This window comes from Rhipicephalus sanguineus, chromosome 7, assembly GCF_013339695.2.
Source record: "Rhipicephalus sanguineus isolate Rsan-2018 chromosome 7, BIME_Rsan_1.4, whole genome shotgun sequence".
In the NCBI taxonomy this organism is placed as follows: Eukaryota; Metazoa; Arthropoda; class Arachnida; order Ixodida; family Ixodidae; genus Rhipicephalus; species Rhipicephalus sanguineus.
Window position 1 is genome coordinate 143,320,766 of NC_051182.1, and position 23,120 is coordinate 143,343,885.

At 45.4% G+C, this 23,120-nt stretch overlaps 1 protein-coding gene across 1 annotated transcript; it reads right to left on the bottom strand.

Annotated features, from left to right (window-relative positions):
* Positions 1–122: 122 nt before the first annotated feature.
* Positions 123–23,006, bottom strand: LOC119400126 (uncharacterized). Its single transcript, XM_049417533.1, has 15 exons — positions 22,779–23,006; positions 21,639–21,957; positions 20,860–21,097; positions 19,897–20,039; positions 19,227–19,393; positions 18,393–18,683; positions 16,552–16,762; positions 15,513–15,743; positions 9,708–9,919; positions 7,943–8,132; positions 5,746–5,839; positions 4,623–4,868; positions 3,221–3,492; positions 1,604–1,803; positions 123–383 (listed from the first exon to the last, which is right to left on the bottom strand). The coding sequence occupies exons 1-15, from the start codon at positions 22,908–22,910 to the stop codon at positions 123–125; spliced, it is 3,207 nt and encodes a 1,068-aa protein (XP_049273490.1). The 5' UTR covers positions 22,911–23,006.
* Positions 23,007–23,120: the final 114 nt, after the last annotated feature.

Below are 23,120 nucleotides of genomic sequence, written 5' to 3' on the forward strand. Positions count from 1 at the left end.
ATACGGAAAACCGAAAGTGCTCGACTGGAAGTGCTTTGAAGAGAAACTCTAGTGTCACTCTGTACCCATGCCACTGAAAAGTAAATCCCTCAAGAAGTTGCAAGAATCCTTCAAGTGTACCATTATCCGAAAATTCCACACTTGCCTGCAAACCTGAAGTGCTCCATGGTGTTGACGCCGTACAGCGGAATGTTTTGAAGAAGCTGAAAGTGGCCGTACACGTGTCTGTAGATGCTGACCGGCTCGGTGTAGGCATCCAGCCAGCTATGCTGGTCCTGCAGCGCGGTAGTTTCGCTTGCGAATGCGCACAGCAGCGAGTTGTCCACGGTAAGGAACAGAGTCGAAGATGCCAGCGACGTGGGCACGTCAGCCACTGGCACGAACTGCACAGAAAGTGGAAACACCGATACAAAGTACTGGTAACACTGATGACTCGCGAATGAGAACGTTGCGGTTGAAAAAGATTGGGTTAAAAGCGAAAGGGTTAGAAAAACGAGGATCACACCATGTTTGACTTAAGGCTGCACACTTACGGCTACTTGTACTCTTGAACTGCTCTTTAAGGCTAGAATCAATGCAGAATATCGCAGAAAGTTTTGTACCGTGAAACGAAAAATCCGGGCAGCTACGCACTAGTCATGTGAAGGCTGAGGAACATGGTGTAAGAATATTCAGGTGTTGACACTGCGCGCGCCTAAGCGGCCAGAAAATGTTCGGTCGTCGGTCCGTTGAACGGTGCGCCATCTAGTGGCTTGAGGCGGAGTGCGCCGCGCTCGCCGTGCCCTCTCCTGTTGCTCTCTCGATTTCGCCCCTCGACGCCGCTTGGCGGATGCACATTATCCAACAAAATGGCACAAAAAAAATGCACGTTATCAGCAGCATGCGCGTTGCTATGGAGACGACTGCCCCGCTTTTCGTTATCATCTGATATCATCTGATAAGAACCCGAACATTATCTGGACGCGCATTATCTGGACCTGAGTATATTCTTACACCGTGCTGAGGAAGCATTAGAGTTGGTGGCGTTGCCATTCTCCTTTCCATCCTCACCCTCACTTCCCTTTCCCATCCCTTGCTATACAAGACTATGCTACGCTTTACCCTCTCCCCTCCTTTCCCCCTCACCCCTTGATATACTATACATGGTTATGCTTGCTCTCTTTTTTTTTCTATTTTTTTGTGCGCTTATCCTTCCCTCTGTATTTCTTTCTGTGTCTATCTTTTTCTCTTCCCTTTCCATTTCTCCATCTGTACTCATGCTCTCCCCTATTTTTTCTCTCCTTCCCTCTCTATTTCTCTTCCTATTTCTCTCTCTGTACTCCTCTCGCCCATCAGAGTTATTGCATCCTGTGCCAGACAAATCGGCGCACGTGTTCTGCTAAGACGAAAAAGAGGACTGAGAGAGCACGTGCCGGTTCATAATGATAGTTTTCTGGTGTCACCACATGGCATAACAAAAAGCTTAACAGCTCTGCTGTGAAAAAAAAAAAAAATCATCGGCACATTTGTAGCATGTAGCATGAAGCTGACAAAATCTATATGGATTTCTCGGAAAGAGGACTTCCCTGTTGACGAATATTTAGGCCCAGTCCAGGATTCTTACCATGTCAACAACTCCCGAGAGAGTGTAGATGGTGGAGTAAGTTGATGTCAAGCCCTGCTTCCAGTTGTTCGCAGACGAGAGAAACACGACGCCATCGAATTCCACGACGTCAATGGACGCCACGCCGGTGGCGTTCAGAGTCTGGTGGAGCTGCCAGTGGGCCTGGCCCGGTGCAAGCCGATAGACGTCAATGTGTCCACCTGTCAAGTGCAGGGCCCGTATTCACAAAAACGTCTTATGCGAAAAATTTTCGTAAGAATATTTCAGCCAATCATGATGAGGGACATGTCATTAGCAAAGCCAGGTGACCAATGGGAAAATGCACCTACGAAAGAAGTTCTGTGAATTCAACCCCAGAGCGCCACGCGAGAGGAAGATTATGCATATGGGAAGCAGTTTTTTCTCCCTATTAGACTGCAAAAATGGATTGCCAAAGCAGCTGGTCATACCAATGCAGACCTCAGTTAATACTTGTTGATTTCAGTTTACACTCCCTACAATGCTTTACAAGTACTTTACACTCCCTACAATGCTTAGACACGTGAGAATAGCCATCTGTGGAGCAATTCACACGGCTATTCTCAGGTGTCTAAGCATTGTAGGGAGTGTAAAGTACTAGGTAACTAACACGTGCCAACCACTTCTAAACAAAACCAAGACTATCGTCACAGGGACCGGTGCACCCGAGAGCCGTTCGAAGCAATCAAGATTAACACTACACATGGATGTATAAGCGGACCTTCGGTATCTCCTGCCGATTGTGAGCTAAAATTTTTAGATGCTACTTTGTGACAAAGGCGTATCATTGTCCAATGAACTTGTTTCATTTGTTGTTCACTGGATGTATGTCATCTGTCAACCATTAAACGTTAAGTTGTGAGACTGCGCGCGTCCTGTCTTCCTCGTTTTTGTCCGTGTTTACTAGCGCAGTTAATAGGCTTTAAAACAAATGTGGTAAAGCAATAGAACACAGTGTAACAAATAAATATAGTTAAATGATAGCAGGATCATGCAAAGCATAACAAGGGAAATATATGCAATGAGAGACAGTCAGAATAGCTTGTTTTGAATGGTAATGAACAGAAAGATAGTACGTCGTTATCGAAGTCAGAATCATCATTATCACAAAATGTTTCAAGAGGTAATCCGTTCCATTCATTGATGGTCTGAGGAAAGAAAGAGCTCATTACAATGTATTTTGGTTTATAAGACAGTTTTTCCAAGCCTGTATTTCTCAATGGGCTCTTGTCAGCCTTTTGCTATGGAACTACGCCGATAGTACGAGTGTCTTGCCTACCAGAATGAATAATAAAGAACCTTGAACACAAAGATTTAGATTGTACGTGTACAAACCTCGTTAAAAAGAAAAGGTCAACAAAGACTAAAATAGTATTTCAACTTGTAGGTCAAGCTTATTTTCAAGCCTGGCATTCTACCACAAAGTGTGTTAGTGCGACTTATTTAAAACATCTTTTAACGCTGCACAGGCAGCTGGCTGGCGTGGCGCACAACAGCTCACCGACATTTGCCTCATTCATGCTTCAATTTGAACAACAGAAGGAGCAAGCTCTGCATACAAGACATGAACATTCACAGGAACAAGAACTACGGAACAACACCGCACTACGGCCATGGTAGCATCTGAACCGCAGGAGCTGCAAGTACACGCTGGCACGATGCACTCGCCTTTGCTCGAGGGCAGGAGGTACTTGTTGAAAGAGTGGGCCACAACCAGGTATGCGCTTCCGAGGAATTCAAACATCCTGGCGTCGCTGACGAACGCCGACGCGGTCACCCTCAGGTCGACCTTGACGAGCTGATCGCTCGCAAGTTGGCCGTGCGGATCGAGGAGACCCAGGGCCAGCTCCTCCGCGCCCGGGTGTTCACAGCTGCACGAGACAATCTGAGGATTAGCAGAGGTGGATATGAAATGTGATTAGGTTGTGCCATCATTTTATTTAGGAAATACTGCCAACCTAGTGAGGGGTCGTAGTGGGAAAGAGGCTACAGTAAGCACTGTAGAACATCTCTAACACGTTTTCCATACAACGTTGATGCAACTTAACGTGAACATACGGCTAAAATTGGAAAGTGCTGCTAAATACTAAAAAAAAGATTCATAGTGAACAGCTGTACTCCAAAAGAATTTATGATCAGTTTGAAGTCCTTGACGAAAGTCTGGGGTTTCGTTCACACCTGTGCTAGGGCAAGGCCCCTTTTCAAGCACTTGCATGGCCTTGTGGGAGTCCACACTGCCAAACTCGATGACTCACCTCCAGCACCGTGACAGCTCACAACTTATCAGGCAAGAATGACGTGTGAGAAGGGAATTGTAATACATAGGAGTCAAGATTCTTTGCTGGGACTGCATGCCAAAAACATATGTGGGAAGAATGCATGAATGAGGAAAGTATAAGTGCAGTTGTACTGTACAACACATAAATGACTTTAGAAAGACAGTGCTACTTAACGAACAATGACATATGTACATGGATACTCATAGAAGAAATTCCAGGTTATAAAATGGTGCAGTAATGTATTAGCAACTGTGGCACAAGCAGCAGTTTGTACAATCACCTGTCCTCCCGCACGCCACACCCCAAGAACAACACCCCCCCCCCCCCCTCTCTGGCCCTATGATTTGATAATGCCGTCACCCCCGTCAACCACCCATGTAACGTGTGTGCAAGTAATGTGGTAAATCGACAGAACTATGCATAGACAATCCACAAAAAGGCAGTCAAAAGAAAAAGGAGAGGCAAGGTAAGTATGGCGGTAATATATTGTTTTCAAGCTAGATTTTGAGAACAGCAGCATAATATTTAGGAAACATGGACGAACAAACAATGATACAACACAGTTGCTGTGTTGTGTGCATCATTGTTTGTCCGTGCTTCTTAAATTCTGTGCAGATGTTCTCAATATCATGTACAGCCAACTAGTCCACCAGCACCACCTGGGCAAGTTTACTTCTTGGAACTAGCTTGATTTCAAACTGTTGGCAAGCAGTAAGTCTTACCCGATTCTGCTAGAAGTGCTATTGGTCCAGACGACGAACCCTGGTTGCATCGCGGCATGTTGAGAAGCGAACGGGAAGTATCGACGGCGCAAGGCCTGTCGTCCCTTGGACAGCGTGCCGTCTGGCTCCACGATAAGGACTTCCGACGAGAAGTCCTCGCAGCAGTCGTCTCCTCCGTGGAGACAGCGAGTCGGCCAGGCAGTCCATAGGACCATTGAGTCTGCAGGAGCCGTATTCCAGGGAGACCTGCGCAATAGGTGAAAACAGCCACTGGAGTAACTCCGCGCTTGTATGCACCCATCACATGCCAATTCTGGATATTGGAAATTTGGTTTCCATTTCCTGCATCCTCAAAATTGTTGAAGGAATTGGACTGCAGAACAGATTAAGAATTTTTAATTCTTTGGAGATTTTGAAGAGGTCTATGGACACGAAGTTTACAAGACCATTTCACCCCAGGTGAATCTTCGAACCAATGAAGTCCTAGAATAGAAGGGACATTATACTGGCACAAAGAGCAGACACAGCCATCTACCCTTCAAGTCTTACTTTGCTGAAGCACTCCACACATATTGTTCAATGTACGAGCACAGGTACAATTGAAGGTGCTTCAGGGTGGATGCAACACACTTTGAATGTTTCCTGGATCAGTGATCTCGCTCTTGCCGAACTCGCTTGGCATGCAGATTTACAATTTTTAAGGCTTTAGATCTATAGGGCAGTGATGGCATCAAGAAGAGAAGAAAATGAAAGTTTCACCGCAATACCCAATGTTTAGAATTCTCGCTCAGTTTCTCGCGTGCACTCAAGGATCAGTGTTTTTGAGCACTCCTGTATTACCAGCATTACGCACAGTCGGCCACAAATGTTTATGGTACATAGGTTCTACAGCAAATAGAAACCTGTGGGACGACAAAGTGCAATTGTGTCTTGGGCGCCTTAGCAAAGCGGACTGGAAAGTTCTTGCTCTTAGAATAGCACCATTCCTGTGGCATTGCACAACCTGGAACTAAGGATGGTTAAGTAGTGTGTAACCTGCAGCAGGACTGCCCTTTCTTCATCTGCGCGCTGTCTTTTGCCCATAGTGTGTAACCTGCAATAAAGAAATTGCCGTTCCACTTACCTCACAGAGCGAGCAACCGGGCTAGTAAAGATCCTTCGAGAGGGAATATCCAGTGTCTGGAATGCCCTGAAGTAGGCAAGACCAGTGGCTTGGCCTGCAAGTGATGATGTAACAGCAGGTACACGACACTTTAGGCACGCACTCAACTAATTAACTTGAAGTGGATGTTTGCACAATTAACTGTAGCTCCCACACTCAAATACTTGGAAATAGTAGTGCAATTTGATGTATTGGAATTGCAATCAACCGAGTCGCCTTTAAGCGGAGACAAACTTGAAAACTGTACATGAATATGGAGATTCCACACTTGCTGCTTAACCATCAAGAGAGGACTTGGAATGAATGCACACCCGGAATACCGGAACCACAACAGCACAACTTCGATTCGTGGCACTCTATATTCACGGAATTTTAAAGTAAGCAAGTTGTTACTCTTGAACACTCTTCCAGCAATTCTTTGTGGCCATGTTATCTTAATGTGACAAACGAAAGATCTCAATCCAAAGTTTTGTTTGAAGCTTCAAAGGCTTAGCTGATCAAACAATATATTTCGAGCTTAGGGCGAACAGTATGACAATGAAAGGGATCAGAAAGTGCCAATGCTTAGGAAGTGCCCACACTTGAGTGTGGTTACAAAACAGACAAGTCTTATTTGTTTCTCTGCCATTTTTTGAATACTAGGGGTGTGCGAATATTCGAAATTTCGAATATTTTTCTAATAGTGTTTGCTATTCGATTCGATTCGCACTGAAATTTTACTATTCGAACTATTCGAACTTCCCAAAGACAAATGCAGTCAACATCCGGTTGAAAGTGGTCCCTAGATTTTCAATATGTTTCACCTCTTCACACCCCGTATTGCGGCAAAGCTGCTTTTCAAGCTCCGTTACGGTCGAACTTAGCCAAGAGACAAAGTCCGATTGGAAGTGGTCCCTAGATTTAGCTAAAACATGTTGGCGGGCTAGTTGGTTTGCATCCATGAAGAGTGGTAAGCGCGACTAGACAGGGACGAAGAAAGAAAACAGACAAGGACACAGCGCTACTTTCAACTGATTTTATTTTCGCTCGAACCGATAAATATATACCGAGCGAGCGGAAACAGCAGAAACAACAAATAGACAATCATTTAGATTAGATTTAGATTAGATTTAGATTAAGATTTAGATTAGATTTTCAATATGCTTCACCTCATCACACCGCCGTATCGTGGCAAAGCTGCCTTTCAAGCTCCGTTATGGTCGAACTTAGGCAAGAGACAGACGTCTAATTGGAAGTGGTCCCTAGATTTTCAATATGCTTCACCTACTCACACTCCCGTATTGTGGCAAAGCTGCCTTTCAAGGTCCGTTACGGTCGAACTTAGCCAAGAGACGGTCAACGTCCGTTTGGAAGTGGTTCCTAGATTTTCAATATGCTTCACCTCATCACACCCCCGTATTGCGGCAAAGCTGCCTTTCAAGCTCCGCTACGGTCGCAAATGTATTAGCTCAAGAAAACGCTGGTTCCAACATGGAGATGAAAGATGTGGCAGAATTGGGGGCTCAATTGGTGCTACTTTGGGCCGGAAGTCCGAAAAATCGGACGCCGAAGCTTTTTAGCATCCAAAATTTCAGATGTTCTTATATATAGACGTCTACGAGGCATATTTGGAACTCCGGACTTGAAGGGAGCACACCCTCGTCCGCCACATCAATTGGGCCTCCACAGAAGTTGAAAGAGGAGGAGAGGCTGAGGAAATGGCATCTCTGCCTATCACGTGTAAAGTGTTGTCGGCAACACTTTGGTTGCACCAAATCATGTACATAAATACAATTCGGCCTCTACATTGCCTCATTCTTGATAAGAAAGACAACTATAAAATATGACCCCACCAGCACTTCATCAACCTAGCGAAAAACACTTTCATGTTGCTATCTCACAAGAACATACTTAGGGATTCTCCGCAACTTTTTCTGTAATTTCATTTCGAATTATTCGAAAAATGTTTGAGAAATATTCGAAAATTATTCGAAATTATTCGATTCGATTTGCACCCAAAATTTTGCTATTTGCACAGCTCTATTGAATACCTATAGGTCATAACACAAGCTGTAATAATGGTTTACTCTACCTTTCATGGTACTTGAAACTTTTCCAATGCACGAACATTGGGAAGCAAGCTCTATGATAAATATGTTTGATCAAATCTAACACTGACCTTTGTAAGCAGCAAGCTGTCTCTGCAGGACAGCTTCGTGGTATCTGAGGGCGTCCGCCATGGCCTGAACTTCCTGCTTCCACCTGTTCTTGCCTGTGTCGAAGTTCTGCTTCAGGTTTTGAACGTCAATGCCGTTTGCGGTGCCAACGACGGTGATCTGTCCGACCACTTCAATCGGAGCCGAGAAAACCTGCGGAAAAAGACGTGAGCAACAAACTTGAGCGAGATGGTCAAGAATGAACATCGCAGTTAAACCTTGTCATAACAAGACTGGGTATAACGAAATAATAGATATAGCACGCAAATCTTAATTCCCCTTGAATGTCCCCATGGAATCCAATATATTTTAAACCTTGTTTTAACGAAGTAAAATTCGCCTGTTACAGGATATAACGAACAAACTTTGTTAGGAAATAAAATTTTGAGCCAATGTCTGACCGTGCGCAACGCGTGCAAAGCTGGACGGCATGCCATGCGCACGCTGCTGCACCCGCAAAGCCATTCCCGCCTTCATCTCGCTGCACTTTGCCTGCAGCCACTGCACACTGTGTGCCTGCCTGCAACCACTGCAACTGTTGTCATTCGTCAGCAACAGGTCTGTCAATGGACAGGAGAACAACGTGCCGACGACGTTGGAGGCACTAGAAGTGGAGGATGTGTTGAGTCGCTACTTCGACGCTCACGAGGGTGGCGAAGATGGCATGAACATAGCGGTCGCAGCCGAGCGAGCCATCATTCGCATCAGGAAGATGCATCAACATTCAATTACGGACTTCTTTGCAGCCAAGTCTGAATTAAAAGTGGTGTATTTTGAACTGCAATAAAGTAGGTGCATGACTTTTCCATTTATCTCTGGAACGTGGTTGTGTACAGTCGTGTGGAGAGATGATATTTCGCCTGCTATTTGCTTTGGGTTAGTACAGGGCATAATATTTGCAGCAAGTTTCTGCTGAGGCTATAACGAAATATTGCTTATAACAAGCAAACTGCAGTGCTCCTTCAATTTCGTTATAACAATGTAACTGAATGAAGTTGCATCTGACCCGAAAATGACATACCCAAAAATCCATTATAAACATATCCGTAACACTATGACAAGACTATCCACTTACATAGCTATCACCAATAATACGAGTCTGCCACACTATATTACATGAGTTAGGAAGACTCCTCCCAATACATATGACATTCTTAAAGAGCTTTTTTTTTTTTACAAAGCAGTTTCAAGCAATTGCGTGTTTCCATGGTAGAACACCTGCTTGCCACGCAGAAGGCCTGGGTTCGATTCTCACTCTGAATATTTTTTTTACGATTTATTTGCATCTATCAAATTTTCACTCACGGACAATGCCGAATTTTTGCTCACAACCAATGCTGCCACCAACACCAGAATATCTGCGAAACGAGCTCTCTAATGCTATCGTGTTAATACTTATTCAGCACATCGTCATGGTGCATTACTGACAAAGTACACATGTATGTTATTGAATGGATGGAAGCTGGAATGGCTGGAAATTTATTTTACCATTGGCATCATTGCTACATGTCTAATATCTCTTCAAATGTGCTTTGGTCAAGAGCTCTACGAAAGATCATTAGCAATAGCAACTTAACTGAAAACAGTCTGAGCATGGAGGGGATTGAAATGAACAAAAATTTAACATTTGTTGCATTTTTTTTAAAAGCACTGCACACAAATTGGAAAAGCAAATCATATACACAGATGTGTGCAGTGTACACGAAGGGGTTGAATGGAAATTCTTACGGTGGAATGTGGTATCTCCTCGGGCCTGTTGACGAGGACGACGTCTCTCGCAAGCTCGATCAGGTCGTACCCGTTGACGGTGACCGCGTTCAGGTTACCACGGATCTCTACGTCCTGGACGAAAGTCTTTGCGCCAGATAGCTTGTACTCCCTGGATTGGGTGACCAGCTGCTCCCTCAAAATACCGTTGATGCGTTCGAAACCGAGGTCTCCTGGGCATCAATGAAGTTCAAGAGAGATTACCAGCAATTCAAAATCGAAGTGGGGGAGGGGAGGTGGAGGCACTGAAGAAGAAGACTCAACATGGCTGCATGATGAACTAGTGCAACAAAGAAAAAAATACATGATATATGAAGAAGAGACGAGTGCCAACAGTTATGGAACACCAACTTGCATGAACAGCAACAATTTTGAATGCAAGGTTAGTTTTAGAAAGCAGCCAGACATACTTGTCGTGCTGCAGTGTTGCCGAGGATAGTGCCAATCTGCTTCAAAACTTGCTGCTCAATAAATCTTCTGTTCCATAAGGATTACATGCATCAGTCTAGCTAGTGACAAACGCTTGGCCAATAAGCATGACCAGCCACTCAAGATTTTTGGTACAGAAATGCAAGAATACTTGACCCTTGATGAAGCAGCATCAACATGACAAATCTGTGCGTTCATTATATCCGTTACGAGCATGTTTGTCCTGTGCAAATATTGGCGACACACACTCAAGGTTTACTACATACATCAGGTGCCATTTCTGTTTTTTACATTGTGGTTTAACTGTGTACACATGCTTTTCTAGTCCAAATTCACAGACTAGGAGCAGGAATGTCCAGCCACCTCTTGCATGTAATGCTTTGGCAGAGACTGCTTTTTCCTCAGTAGAGGACAGCCACCACATTAGGCGCATGCAAAAGCAGTCATGTCACTACAACACATTCATTCAAACATGATGTGTCACATAAGAGAAAACAAATTGATCGACAGCACATAACGCTAAACGAAGGCAAGACTCTTGCAGTTTGTCGTTTTTAGGTACCGTATTTTCTCGCATATGACCCACACTAAGAAAAGGAAGAATGCTTAAAAAAATGGGGGTGCAGGTTATATGCATACAGTTTTTTTTCTTTTTGTAGAGTTAATGTTAAGGGTGCAAGTTATACACAGGGGCGTGTTATATGCGAGAAAATACGGTAAATGATGCCGACACTATGCTACTACCCCAGAGGTCTTAAAAAGCAAGGAGTTTACAGAAATGCACACACAAATTAAGGAAGAGGCAAAGAAAGCAGTTAAGTCTGAGCTCATTTAGAACAACAAAGTTGAGCTAGTGGGTGAGGATTAGTCATAAAAAAAAGGTAGGGCATGCAAACACTAACAGAATGAGTCCGATCTTCTGTTGTACTTATGCTTGCAGGCCTTACCTTTTGAGGCAATAGTATCAGTATTTATATTGTTACGAATATATTTAACTTGTTTACAGTATGGAATAGTCCAGCAGTCAAGATGGCGGTTGTGTATCTTCAGAACACCGACACGTCGTCTGCCTCCTCTTCGCACACCTCCCCAGTCATAGCTGCAACCCCGCTACCTCGACCTCCGGCGGCGAAAGCGCCGACTCGGCGCTTGTTAGCAGGTGGTGGGCGAAAGGTACGGTTTCAGGCGAGCGACGTGGACGACGTTGGAAGACGTAGAGGGCGCCGTATGGTCCAGAGGGGCGATGTCATAGGTGACCTCAGTCACCTGGCGTAGCACACGGTAAGGGCCGGAGTACTTGGGCAGAAGTTTTTCGGCCAGGCCAACATGCCGAGACGGCCAGACTTGTAGACCACTGTGTACGTGAATTCCTGGAGGCGTAGAGCCCAACGAGCTAGGCGCCCTGTTGGATCTTTGAATGCTGAAAGCCAGCACAGAGCGTGGTGGTCTGTGGTAACGGTGAAAGGTCGACCATATAAATAGGGGCGGAATTTACCAACTGCCCATACAAGCGCCAGGCACTCGCGCTCAGTAATAGAGTAATTGCGTTCGGCAGGAGAAAGGAGCCGGCTGGCATACGCAAGAACTCTATCATGACCGGATTGACGCTGGGCTAACACAGCGCCAATGCCGTAACCACTAGCGTCGGTGCGCACCTCGGTTGGAGCGGAAGCGTCGAAGTGGGCGAGGATCGGCGGTGTGGTGAGCAGCGTAATGAGGCGGGAAAAAGCACTGGCTTGGTCAGGACCCCACCAAAATGGCACATCCTTCTTGAGAAGGTCAGTGAGGGGGTGGGCAATATCTGCGAAGTTTCTGACGAATCGTCGGAAATATGAGCATAGGCCCACAAAACTTCGAACGTCTTTGGCACAAGTTGGTACGGGAAAATCGAGGACAGCGCGAACTTTGTCGGGATCGGGTCGGATGCCAGATGAGTCGACGAGATGCCCCAGAATAGCAACTTGGCGATGGCCAAAGTGGCACTTCGATGAATTAAGTTGTAGCCCAGCCGCACGAAACACAGAAAGAATAGACGAAAGTCGGTCGAGGTGAGACTCAAAGGAGGGAGCAAATACAATGACGTCGTCCAGGTAACAAAGGCAGATAGACCATTTAAAGCTGCGCAAAAGCGTGTCCACCATCCGCTCGAACGTGGCCGGCGCATTGCACAAACCGAACGACATGACTCTGAATTGGTAGAGACCGTCAGGCGTTACAAAGGCGGTCTTCTCACGGTCGAGGTCGTCTACGGCGATTTGCCAGTAACCAGAGCGTAGGTCTATCGAAGAAAAATAGGTAGCACCATGAAGGCAGTCCAAGGCGTCATCGATACGAGGAAGCGGGTAGACATCCTTTTTGGTGATCTTGCTTAAATGCCGATAATCCACGCAGAAACGCCAGGTGTTGTCTTTCTTTTTAACTAAGACTACAGGGGAAGCCCACGGACTCGAAGAAGGCTCAATAATGCCTTTTGTGAGCATCTTATCGACCTCCTGTTGAATAACTTGGCGCTCTGATGGTGAAACTCGGTAAGGACGCCTGTGAATTGGAGCTGCATCACCGGTATCTATGCGGTGCTTGACTTGCGAGGTTTGACCTAAGGGCCTACCGTCAAAGTCAAATATGTCAGAGTAGGTCGTAAGGAGATCACTGAGGTCTCTAACTTGAGAGGGCAAAAGGTCTAAGGCAATCATCTTGGTTATGTTGTTGTGCAGTGTAGAAGAGGGGACTGCGTCGACTGTGCGGGTTTGGAGAGACGACAGCGGGCAGTTCGGGTGACACCGATGAGATCTGGCACTCGTACGACGGTGACAGAGTAGCGAGAGCAATGCCTTGTGGTAGGACTTGAGGGCTCAATCCGAAGTTCAGAAGAGGAAGGCACGTCTTGTTCGCTGTAATAGTTACAACTGTGTACGGAGAGGAGACGTTGCGGGCCAGTAGAACACTGGGAGGGGGAGAGACCACGTAATCCCCATCCGGTACACTGGGATATGGTTCAACAGCGACGCAAGTTAGGGCTTGTGGTGGCAGACGAACAGCCTCAGCACACGAAAGTTTCATCTGAACCACCTCCGACACGTTGGCGGACGCAGGCAAATCAAGTTGTACAACACCGGCCGAGCAGTCAATGACAGCAGAGTGGTCAGACAAGAAATCGAGTCCGAGGATGACATCATGAGGACAATGAGCGAGAACATGAAACATAACGGACGTCTGGCGGTCGGAGAACCTCACACGTGCCGTGCACATTCCGAGTACAGCCGGAGTTCCTCCACTAGCGACACGTACAAATAGGGACTCGGGCGGCGTAAGGACCTTATTTAATCGTGCACGGAGATCAGAGCTCATAATAGAAATATGTGCGCCGGTATCAATGAGGGCAGTCACAGGCACGCCATCCACTTCCACAGCAAGCAGGTTCTGGTCCGTAGTGAGGGTCAGCAGAGGGTTTTCAGGTCGGGGGTCGAATGCAGCATCACCTCCGGGAGCTGCATTGCTCAGTTTTCCGAGTATGGGCGTCCAGTAGGGCGAGGTGACGAATGGCGACGGGGCTGAGGTGACCGGGAGCGACGATCGTGTGGGGACGGCGAACGGCTGGAGCGTCGGACCGATGTCGTAGGAGCCTCATCGTATGGTGCACCGTCGCGAGCGGGAAAATGCAGGGGTCGGTGGTTGTCGTCACGTCGATAGCCAGCAAACGAGCGAGATGGAAAGGTGCGAGAACGACAGTAGCGGGAAATATGTCCTACACCGTGGCAACGAAAGCAGATCGGCTTGTCGTCCTGTGTTCTCCACTGGGCAGGGTCACGATAGCGGCGAAACATTTCCGGTGCACGAGGAGGCGTTATGGAACTGACACGAGGTTCTGTCAACGAACATACCGGCTGCAGTCCGACATTTGCAAGCTCCTCCCTCACAACCTGCTGGATCAACGAGATCGTTGGTCGAGGATCATCAGATGGCCGCGTCAGGAAAGATGATGGCGACGCCGCCTCGATTTCTCGGCGCACGATGCGAACTACGCTGTCGTTGGTAGGCGGTTGACCGCATGGCGGCTGAAGGTCCTCGCAGGATGATGTAGCGGCCGTGTTCGGAAGTCGCATGAAATGCTGGGCAATGCGGCGACTCTTCAGCTCTTCGAACCGGCGGCACTCTTTGATGATGTCGTCCACGGTTGAGCAGTCTTTAGACACAAGTAAATTAAAAGCGTCATCCGCAATTCCCTTGAGCAAATGGCTTACTTTGTCGCCCTCTGACATGTTGGCGTCGACACGACGGCAAAGGGCCAGGACGTCAAGGATGTAGGAGACGTATGATTCGGTGGAAGTTTGTGCCCGACAGGAGAGTTCTTTAGAAGCGGCCCGCTGGCGTCCGACGGCTCTACCAAATAGGTCGCGAAGCTTCTGTTTACAGGCATCCCAACTTGTTAAGTCAGCTTCATGAGCCTGAAACCACGCGCCTGCTGTTCCGCAGAGATAGAAGTCAACGTTGGCGAGCATCATTGTAGGGTCCCACCCGTAGACCGCTGCAAACCGCTCGTACTTCGCAATCCAGTCATCGACGTCAACGTGGTCGGTGCCGCAGAAGTTACCGGGATCGCGCGGTTGAGTCAATACGACCGGCTGTACCGGTTGTACCGGAGTCACGGTCGAAGCGGCAGCAGCAGAGTTTCTTTCTGTTGACATATTGAGGCCGTCCAGGACACGTCCGCTGCGGAGTTCCGTCTTTCGTAGTACCCAGCACCTCCACCAAAATGTTACGAATATATTTAGCTTGTTTACAGTATGGAATAGTCCAGCAGTCAAGATGGCGGTTGTGTATCTTCAGAACACCGACACGTCGTCTGCCTCCTCTTTGCACACCTCCCCAGTCATAGCTGCAACCCCGCTACAATATTATATGCAGGAGCACCAACCAGTTTTATTTGCCCGTTAGTGCTTCTGTTTATTAAGCAATGCCAGCTGTTTATGCAATGTTTTTATGCATTATTATGCAGGCTGTTTATTATGCAATGACAACACATTTACGCTTGTACCAAAGCTACGATGATATGCTACATTTCAGTAACTGATAAGCATTGCAACAGAGCCACCCTGTCACGCAATTAAAAACCTGAATTTTCATGTGCCAAAACTGCAATACGATTACGAGACATGGCATCGTGGGAAACTCCGGATTAATTTCGACCACCCGGGGGTTCTTTAACGAGCACCTAATGCTAAGCATACAGGTGTTGCATTTTGCCCTTATCACAATGCAGGTGCCATGGCCAGGAATCGAACCACGTCCTCGAGGCTAGTAGCACAACACCAATGCAATTTTGAAGGAAACACCCACCATATATTGGAATGTCCCTCTGGAAGACTAGCTTGGACCTGACCCGCTGATCCCCGCTCAGGGTCACCCTCTCGGCCAACAGCTGTTCCAGGTAGAGGTCGTTGACCTTGCCGACCTTCAAGTTGCCCTGAATGGCCGAGGGCCCAGCCAGGATGACCTTGCCCGGAATGAGCTGGTTCTTGAGCCTCGGCAGGACCAGGTCTTCGGGTATGCGCAGGCCGTTCAGCTTGCCTGGGCGGGGTTAACGAAATCTAAATTTGGCAATTTGTGGTTCAGGCAATCTGCTGTATTGCCAATTAGCTAAGCCTAATATAGGAAAAGGTCCCCGAAATCCCAGCTTGAAATCAACTCGCTCGTGGATGTTCAACATACAACTTTTGTTCAAGTAGGTTTAGAGCATCAGTTGTTTTCTTGCATACAATTCTCATTCCAGATTATTGTTGCATCCAATTTTATTTATTTACTTATTTATTTATGCACAGAATACCTGTGCTGCCTCGAAGGCACTATTGCAGGGGAGACAGCTTTAGTGCCACGTGTTGCATTTTTTACAGTAATGAGCTATGAAATATGCATAAAACAAGGTTAACATCAAGGTAAGCAAGGTGAAACATTACCAGAGGTCATAGAAAGTTCAAACAATACTAGCACAATGATGAAAAACTCAGTTTAGGAAAAAAAAACCTTGTTAAGAAGGGACATGAAGTGCAATTTAATAACTACATATTGTATTAGAATAAATATTTTATATTTGAAATCTGCACACAAATATAAATTGGTTGCTTTGAAGTGGTCTTCACGTAACACAATAGATGCAGCACTTGACGTTTTGACACATGAAAAGTCTCGCGAGATAAAAATTCAGGTACACAGCATACATGTGAAAAGTTAGAGCCCTCCTTGCAACGCGACACATGATAAACGACCATTAAAGAGCAGTCCACATTACACATCACACTGATCTACTGGCAAGAAAGGGTTTGACGTAGCTCTCATGATGATATCAGGCAAGCAGAGTTCTCAAAAAGCGTGCGCTCACCTTTCACGTCGATGTTGTCTACAGTCAGAGGTCCCACCAAGGTCTTTTTGCCATGGATGACGTGGCGACCGTGGGCCGTGACTACGCTGGCAAGATCGGCGACGCTGATGCCACCCACGAGGCCACGCGATACGACGTTGCCGCGAACGTGAAGAGAGTTGGACGCAACCAGTCCGTTTTGGTTAGTGAAGGTCTTTGTTCCTCGGACCACCTGGAAAGTTGGGAGACATGAGAAGTGGTTACAGGATATCGATGGCGTACTACACATAACATGGTCTGCTTCTGAAGAAAACACAAGTAGTGACAAAAGATATGAGCACGACATTAACGCTAGACGAGACTAAGAAGGCCATGGGACAAGCGCATGCATTTTTTCTTATTTCCTTCATCATGAATTTCCAACTCTCTACAGTCTATCTTAAGACACAGGTACCCAGATGAAGGAAGTTCTATTTCTAGCTGGATTATTGAATGGAAATCTTTCCAGCTGGAAAGACTTATGGTTCAACGATTCAGCTCAAGGTGGACGAGTATCCAGCTGGAACTTTGTCAGCTCCCGGCAGCCACATTTGCTGAATTCCAGCTGAATTTTAGTGCTCTAGCTGCATAATCTAACCAAAAGTCTTTCCAGCTGGAAAAGTTCTATATAATCCAGCTGGAAATGGAACTTTTTTTTTTTTTTCATCGGGGTAGTGTAGGGGCCAATGAATGATTGACTCATACAGATCAACTGAGTGCATCATATCACAATTTTTTTTTCTGGAATTGACATGAGCTTGTTTCAGTTATATTGGTTTTACTACAAGCTGGTCATTCCCTACAATAGCGAACCATTTCGAACACATTAACAAGGAGAACATAGGTCAATAAAACAAGATTTTAACCGATTGATGCAGAAATAATGCCTTACAATTGAAGTAGCACTGAGCACAAAACCGAAATCGACTGGATTATGTAAACTACTCCTGATATTCCCGTTATTCTGATTTCATTCGAGATCTGCATACACAATTTTTATTATGCATGTAGACTTGCAACCCACCACTGTGCAATTTAAAAGATGGCCGTCAGTGGCAATGACCAGCTTAGGTTATTGCATGCGTGTTAGGTAAGCAAAGGAACAATGTTCTCTTACACACTGAAATTTTTTTTTATCAGAGGTCTGCAGACAAAGCAGCAAGATACCTTTTCACCACCAAGAAAATCCACAATGACATGACTGACATTTCAGCATGTGTGCGCACAAGTTTTTGAAACATTAAACTATTCAGGTTCAACTGTTTTCATTGTCAAGAATCGCTGAAGCTGCAGTGTGAAGGCTATAGCATAACCCAAGTTTAAGAAATACTAAAAAAAATTGGCCGCGTATCTGCGTGCTTCGCTGCAAATGTCGTCGAAAGACTATAGAGAGGCGCTGCGTGAGATATGGATGCCATCTGGCAATACGTCGGCAGAGGGCTTTTTGTGCATAGCGTCGCATTTTCAGCACGCCCGCATTTTCAGCGCAGCCTAAGAAACACTAGGGTCTTTAGAATTGCGTATCTGTTTTCTAGTAAAGGTACACACCGCCTAATACTTACGTATTGATGTTGCGCCTCACACCTGCGTAACATTTGCTTTTTGATCGACAGTGTTCACAAGTATGAATGGCGCCACCAGTTCAGCATGGCTGGGCGTTCAGCAAGTGGTTAAACTTTGGCCAGGAGGCTGAATTCGGTGACAGACAGACAAACAGAAAGAAAGAAAGAAAGAAAGAAAGAAAGAAAGACGGACAGACAGACAGACAGACAGACCAAAATTTCTGCGTTTAAGTTCCCTAAGTAAAACTTGAATTATCAGACCTGTTCAGTTGACTTGGTGACGGCGTCGCGCAGCAGGTCTGTCAGGTTGACTCCGTTGATCGGTCCCGTCAGGGTGAGGGAGTCTACGACCACCTTGTCCAAGAAGGTCACCGGGCCGTCCACGGTTTGCGGCACATCCCTCGCGAGGAGGTTGCCAACCAGAGCGTCGAATGGTGCTCCGTTGAGGTCCCCGAGAATGTGGACGTTGCCCTTGACGTTCAACTTCGAGAAGTGCTTTTGACCGTACACCGACTGTTTCACGCCATTGTTGTACAATGCTTCCTTGTACAGCTGTGAAAGAACAAACATTGCCTCAATCTAGCGCGCACGATAACCAAAACTTGGTTGTGTTAGCTCTAGGAATAGGAAACAATGTTTAAAGTCATGTCTAATGAGTGAAATTTTATCAAATAGATGAATGTGAAGGCCAAGGTTTACGACTGAGTGTAAACCTTGGCACCTGTAAGCAATGAAATATAGATTGCAAACCAGCATATATATATTTTTTTTGCATTTGGTCTTTTCTCAGCATTCTTGCATCTTTTAGCTTGGAACAGGCTAGCCAGAGTGGATATCGTAATTTAGTGCAGTTCTTTATGTATAAAAAAGCCAATTAACTAGATATGGGAGTGCAGGATCACAAGAGTTTTTTTTTTGCTAGTCGATCATCTTTTAACATGCCGATATAGAAGCAATGCTTAAAGACAGCTTAGTTGTCCTTAGTGTTCCTTTGATGTTTTCTTCAAGATTCTGAATTTCCCAGCTCAAAGCACCAGAATTCGACAAACTGCCAAGCACATAACACTAAACACTGCTCAGAAACGGACAAGATACCTTAGTGATGTTGCAGCCGTTCAAGAGGCCACCAATCTGAATGTCTCCGTCCGACAGAAGGTTCTTGAAGACAACCGTGCCCCCCAGAACTTCGTCTTCTCGAAGCAGCACCACATTGTCGAGGTTGAGTCCATCGAGCTTCGCAGGTCCGTAAAGGTGCAACCGGCCTACACAAATAAGCGAATCGGGTGAAAGCACAAATATGAACCGATTACGGATGGATTCAAACAGAGCAGTCGCTGAAGTGTAATTTAGGGCTAAGCAATGCTCGTACTTTTGTTTCCAGTGTATACAGTTTGGGTCATATTGGCATAACTTTGATACTTGCATCACAGCCAACATTGCCTTTAGTGTAACTAGAAGAATTTGTTGTTGGGCTATTTGGTACGCAACTTCAGAGAAAACCTCTACACACCCCCCCCCCCCACTAAGCACCACCAGCAGAAAGGAGAGGCTCTCAAAATTGCCTTTAGTGGCCAGATTTGCAGCGATGTGATGCGGTTATTGTGAGCAATTGCTCACAGCAGTCGTTACTTTAAAACTTGCTTTTAAACGTCACTTTTAAGACTTTTAAAAATGATGTCTTGTTTCAATCAGAGTCCTGTACATAGTCATTTTGCACAAGTCTGGAAAGTGAGAAAAAAATTTAGATTTTTAACGGCATACTCACGGGCATCCAAGCCACCCAAGAAGGTCATCGGCGCAGAAATCAGATTCTCTTGAGTTTTTGACATTGCTCTGGCGTAAAGGTCCTTCATGTCGACTCCGTTTACGAGATCACCGGTCGTCACGTGGCCATGAACGAAAGCTTTCCTGAGCAAAAAGATGTAGCAGAAAGGACAAGCAAAAAATTTAACAAAACTCTAGAAATAGAGGCCGACTGGAAGAAATGCTTAGAGCGTCCAACTGTAACTACCGGTTAAAGTGTGCACTTTGGCCAGTTTGAATTTAATGCTATGTTCTTCCTTTCTTGTAGCTCATGCTGTTCAAAGGTCACGAAAGAAGGGGAATTGTTCTAAGGGCTTGTTTGTGCTTTCATAGAGAGGGCTTCGTCCCGGCAGACTTGATGCCTTAGGTAGCATGCGAGGGTTTCTGGTCAGCTGCTACCTCAACAAAAAGTGTTCCACACTCGCCACCTTGGCTACAAGTGGTGCTGGCTAACACTCCCGAGGATTAAAGTCAAATAGGTAACAAAGTGAATGAGAGAGTGCCCTCCATTGTAGCTCAAACAGCACAGCATAGGACTTGCAATTGAAGGCTGTGGGTTCAGATATTGACAAAAAAGGGTGCCTTCTTGTGCCTCCTTTCAATCCAGGTCACAATCTTTACACTACCGTTAAAAAATATATCCCCAGTGCTTTCCTTGGCGTAACTGTCTGTTGGTGCGACCGGTTTTCCAGAGGTCAGTCACATGTAATGTGGTCTAACATTATAGTATTCATTTGCAGTAGAATCTGTACGTTCACCGGATTCTTCAACACAGCTTCTGCATCGAGTCAAATTCCTGACCACAGAATGCGGAGAAATCTGAAAGCCGATCACGTATATAGTACCTCCATTTCTAAACTGACGAAGAAAATATCGGTGCCGAAATAACGAAAACTGCTTCACCGAAGTTGATGGGAGTACGTACCCCATGACAGTCTTCTTTCCGGTTATAACCTGTTGAATGTTGCGGCGAACAACCCTTCGAACGTGTTCTTTGATGTCGATGCCGTTCACTTGATCAGCGAGCAAGGATTCCAGGCGCAAACGGTTCTGGAACACCTTGATGCCATCCACTACCTGGGGAACGTCAAGGAGCACCACGCTGTTCAGCATCTCTTCGACGTTGACGCCGTCGACGAGGCCGTAGCTTTGCAAGTGGTGTGCTGAGAATGGAACGGTGGTGTATAGTCATGAGCAATTCCTTCACACACAGTTATGCACTCTTAGTACATTATATAATAATCTGTGCACGTGTCATTGTTATACAGTAAAACTCTCATAAAGCATCCACATAACGAACTACTGTGTATATTGGAACAAATGTAAAATCCCCTTGAAATGTTTTCGATATACGACATATTTTATATATATATCAATTATATCAAATTTTGAGATTCCCCCAAGATCTGATATATCCAGGTTAGACTGTACATCTCAAATAATGTTAATCACATTTGCAATTGCAAACACACTTCAATAGAAACAAGTTCTTGTGTACTCTATAGAATTGAGTGCTTGAGTATTGTCATGACACATTCAAGAAACTGGAAAGTTACAAGGCCTAAAAGCAGAGTTCTAATTTGGCTAAGAGTAATGCTAAATACCTTAATATGTGATGACATTTTGAAAGAGTAATAGTTTGAAACCGACTACACTATACTATAAAGAAAAACCCTTTTCTTGCCAAGACAAAAAATCCATTACCTTCCAATCCATTCCTGAAGTGCTTGTTGGTGATGAGCCTGTGCCGAGAGCCGTTTTGCAAGACCAGCTCGTCCATGAATTCTCTGAAGGGCACGCCGTTGAGTTGGACTGGACTGACGAAGTCCGCGACGATCTCTTTGACAGAGATCGGTTGCATGAAGGACGGCAAACCGGCCATCACTTGCTCGCCATTCACCAAGAGGAACTGCTGGGCGAGTGGCTTTCCATTGACGGTTTCAGCGTGAAGGTCCTTTTGTACCACCAGCGACGGGAAAGACACGTCCCCATGGATGACAGTGTTTTGATGGGAACTTGACACCTGTGCAGGAAGAGAGTCAATTGCCATAAGGATCAAATTTGAGTAAGTAAAAAAGAGGACCAGACCAATAATGTTTACATGAAAGATAGGCAAGACTGCTGGTAGTGTGAATACACAAGAAACGGTTACATTTGTCTAGTATTATTGTGCAGCCTACTTCTTTACTAGCAGCAAGCAAAGACAGGACAACGCGCGTCATCCTGCCCCCTTAGTTTTTCTGTGTTATTTTTCGTGCTTTCTTCAAATATAGTTGTCTAAACTGGTTCATTGTTTCACTTTAGTGTCCCTTTAAAAGGGGACATTACATAATCTATTACAATAAGCATATTGCGATAAGCAATAAGCATATTACAATAATCTAGAATCAGAACTGTGTGCAGTGCAGCAAAAATATGTTCTAAGCCCAATAAAACAACATTTATGGTGTGTTGAACATTTGCGAGTAAAATCCCAGCTTGAAATTGACTCGCTCGTGAATGTTCAACATACCAGAACTTTTGTTCTAATGGGTTTAGAACATCCATTTTTGTGCACTGCACACAGTTCTGATTCTAGATTATTGTGATATTAACTCTCTCAGTTTAGAAAAAATGTTGCTCCCCAAAAGGCACACGAAATATTTTTCATTTGAAAAACTACACATACTTAAAAAGACCTGCACATTTGAAATCAGCACACAAATATACATAAACTCACCAAGTTTCATCAAAATTGATCAAGAAAAAATTTTAAGAGCAGTGTCCCAAGCAGAAAACCCACTTGCTTGCTAGAGGTACAAGTTTTGCGACACGACTTGTACGTAAACACGAGCAACCACTCACCAGCTTGGCAGCCTCAGAAAGGTCAATGCCATTTACTTTCACACCAGGGGCAACGTCAATGGGTCCTTTTGTACGAATGGAATCCTTGAAAACCACTGGCCCTTCGAGGACTTCGTCTCCAAAGGTCCTCATCAGGTCTTCGTCAAGATTAATGCCATTGATTGTTTCAGTGTCGAGGTCTTTGTCGAAGTGAATGTTGTTGAAGCTTACGGGTGACCGAATGTGCTGCGAAAAAAAAAAAAAAAAAAGGTTTGGGAATGATAAGGTCAGCTAACCATCGACTCAAAAGAAGGCAAGCGGAATCAATAAGTTCGTCCTGCAGAATAAGAACTGGTTACTCTA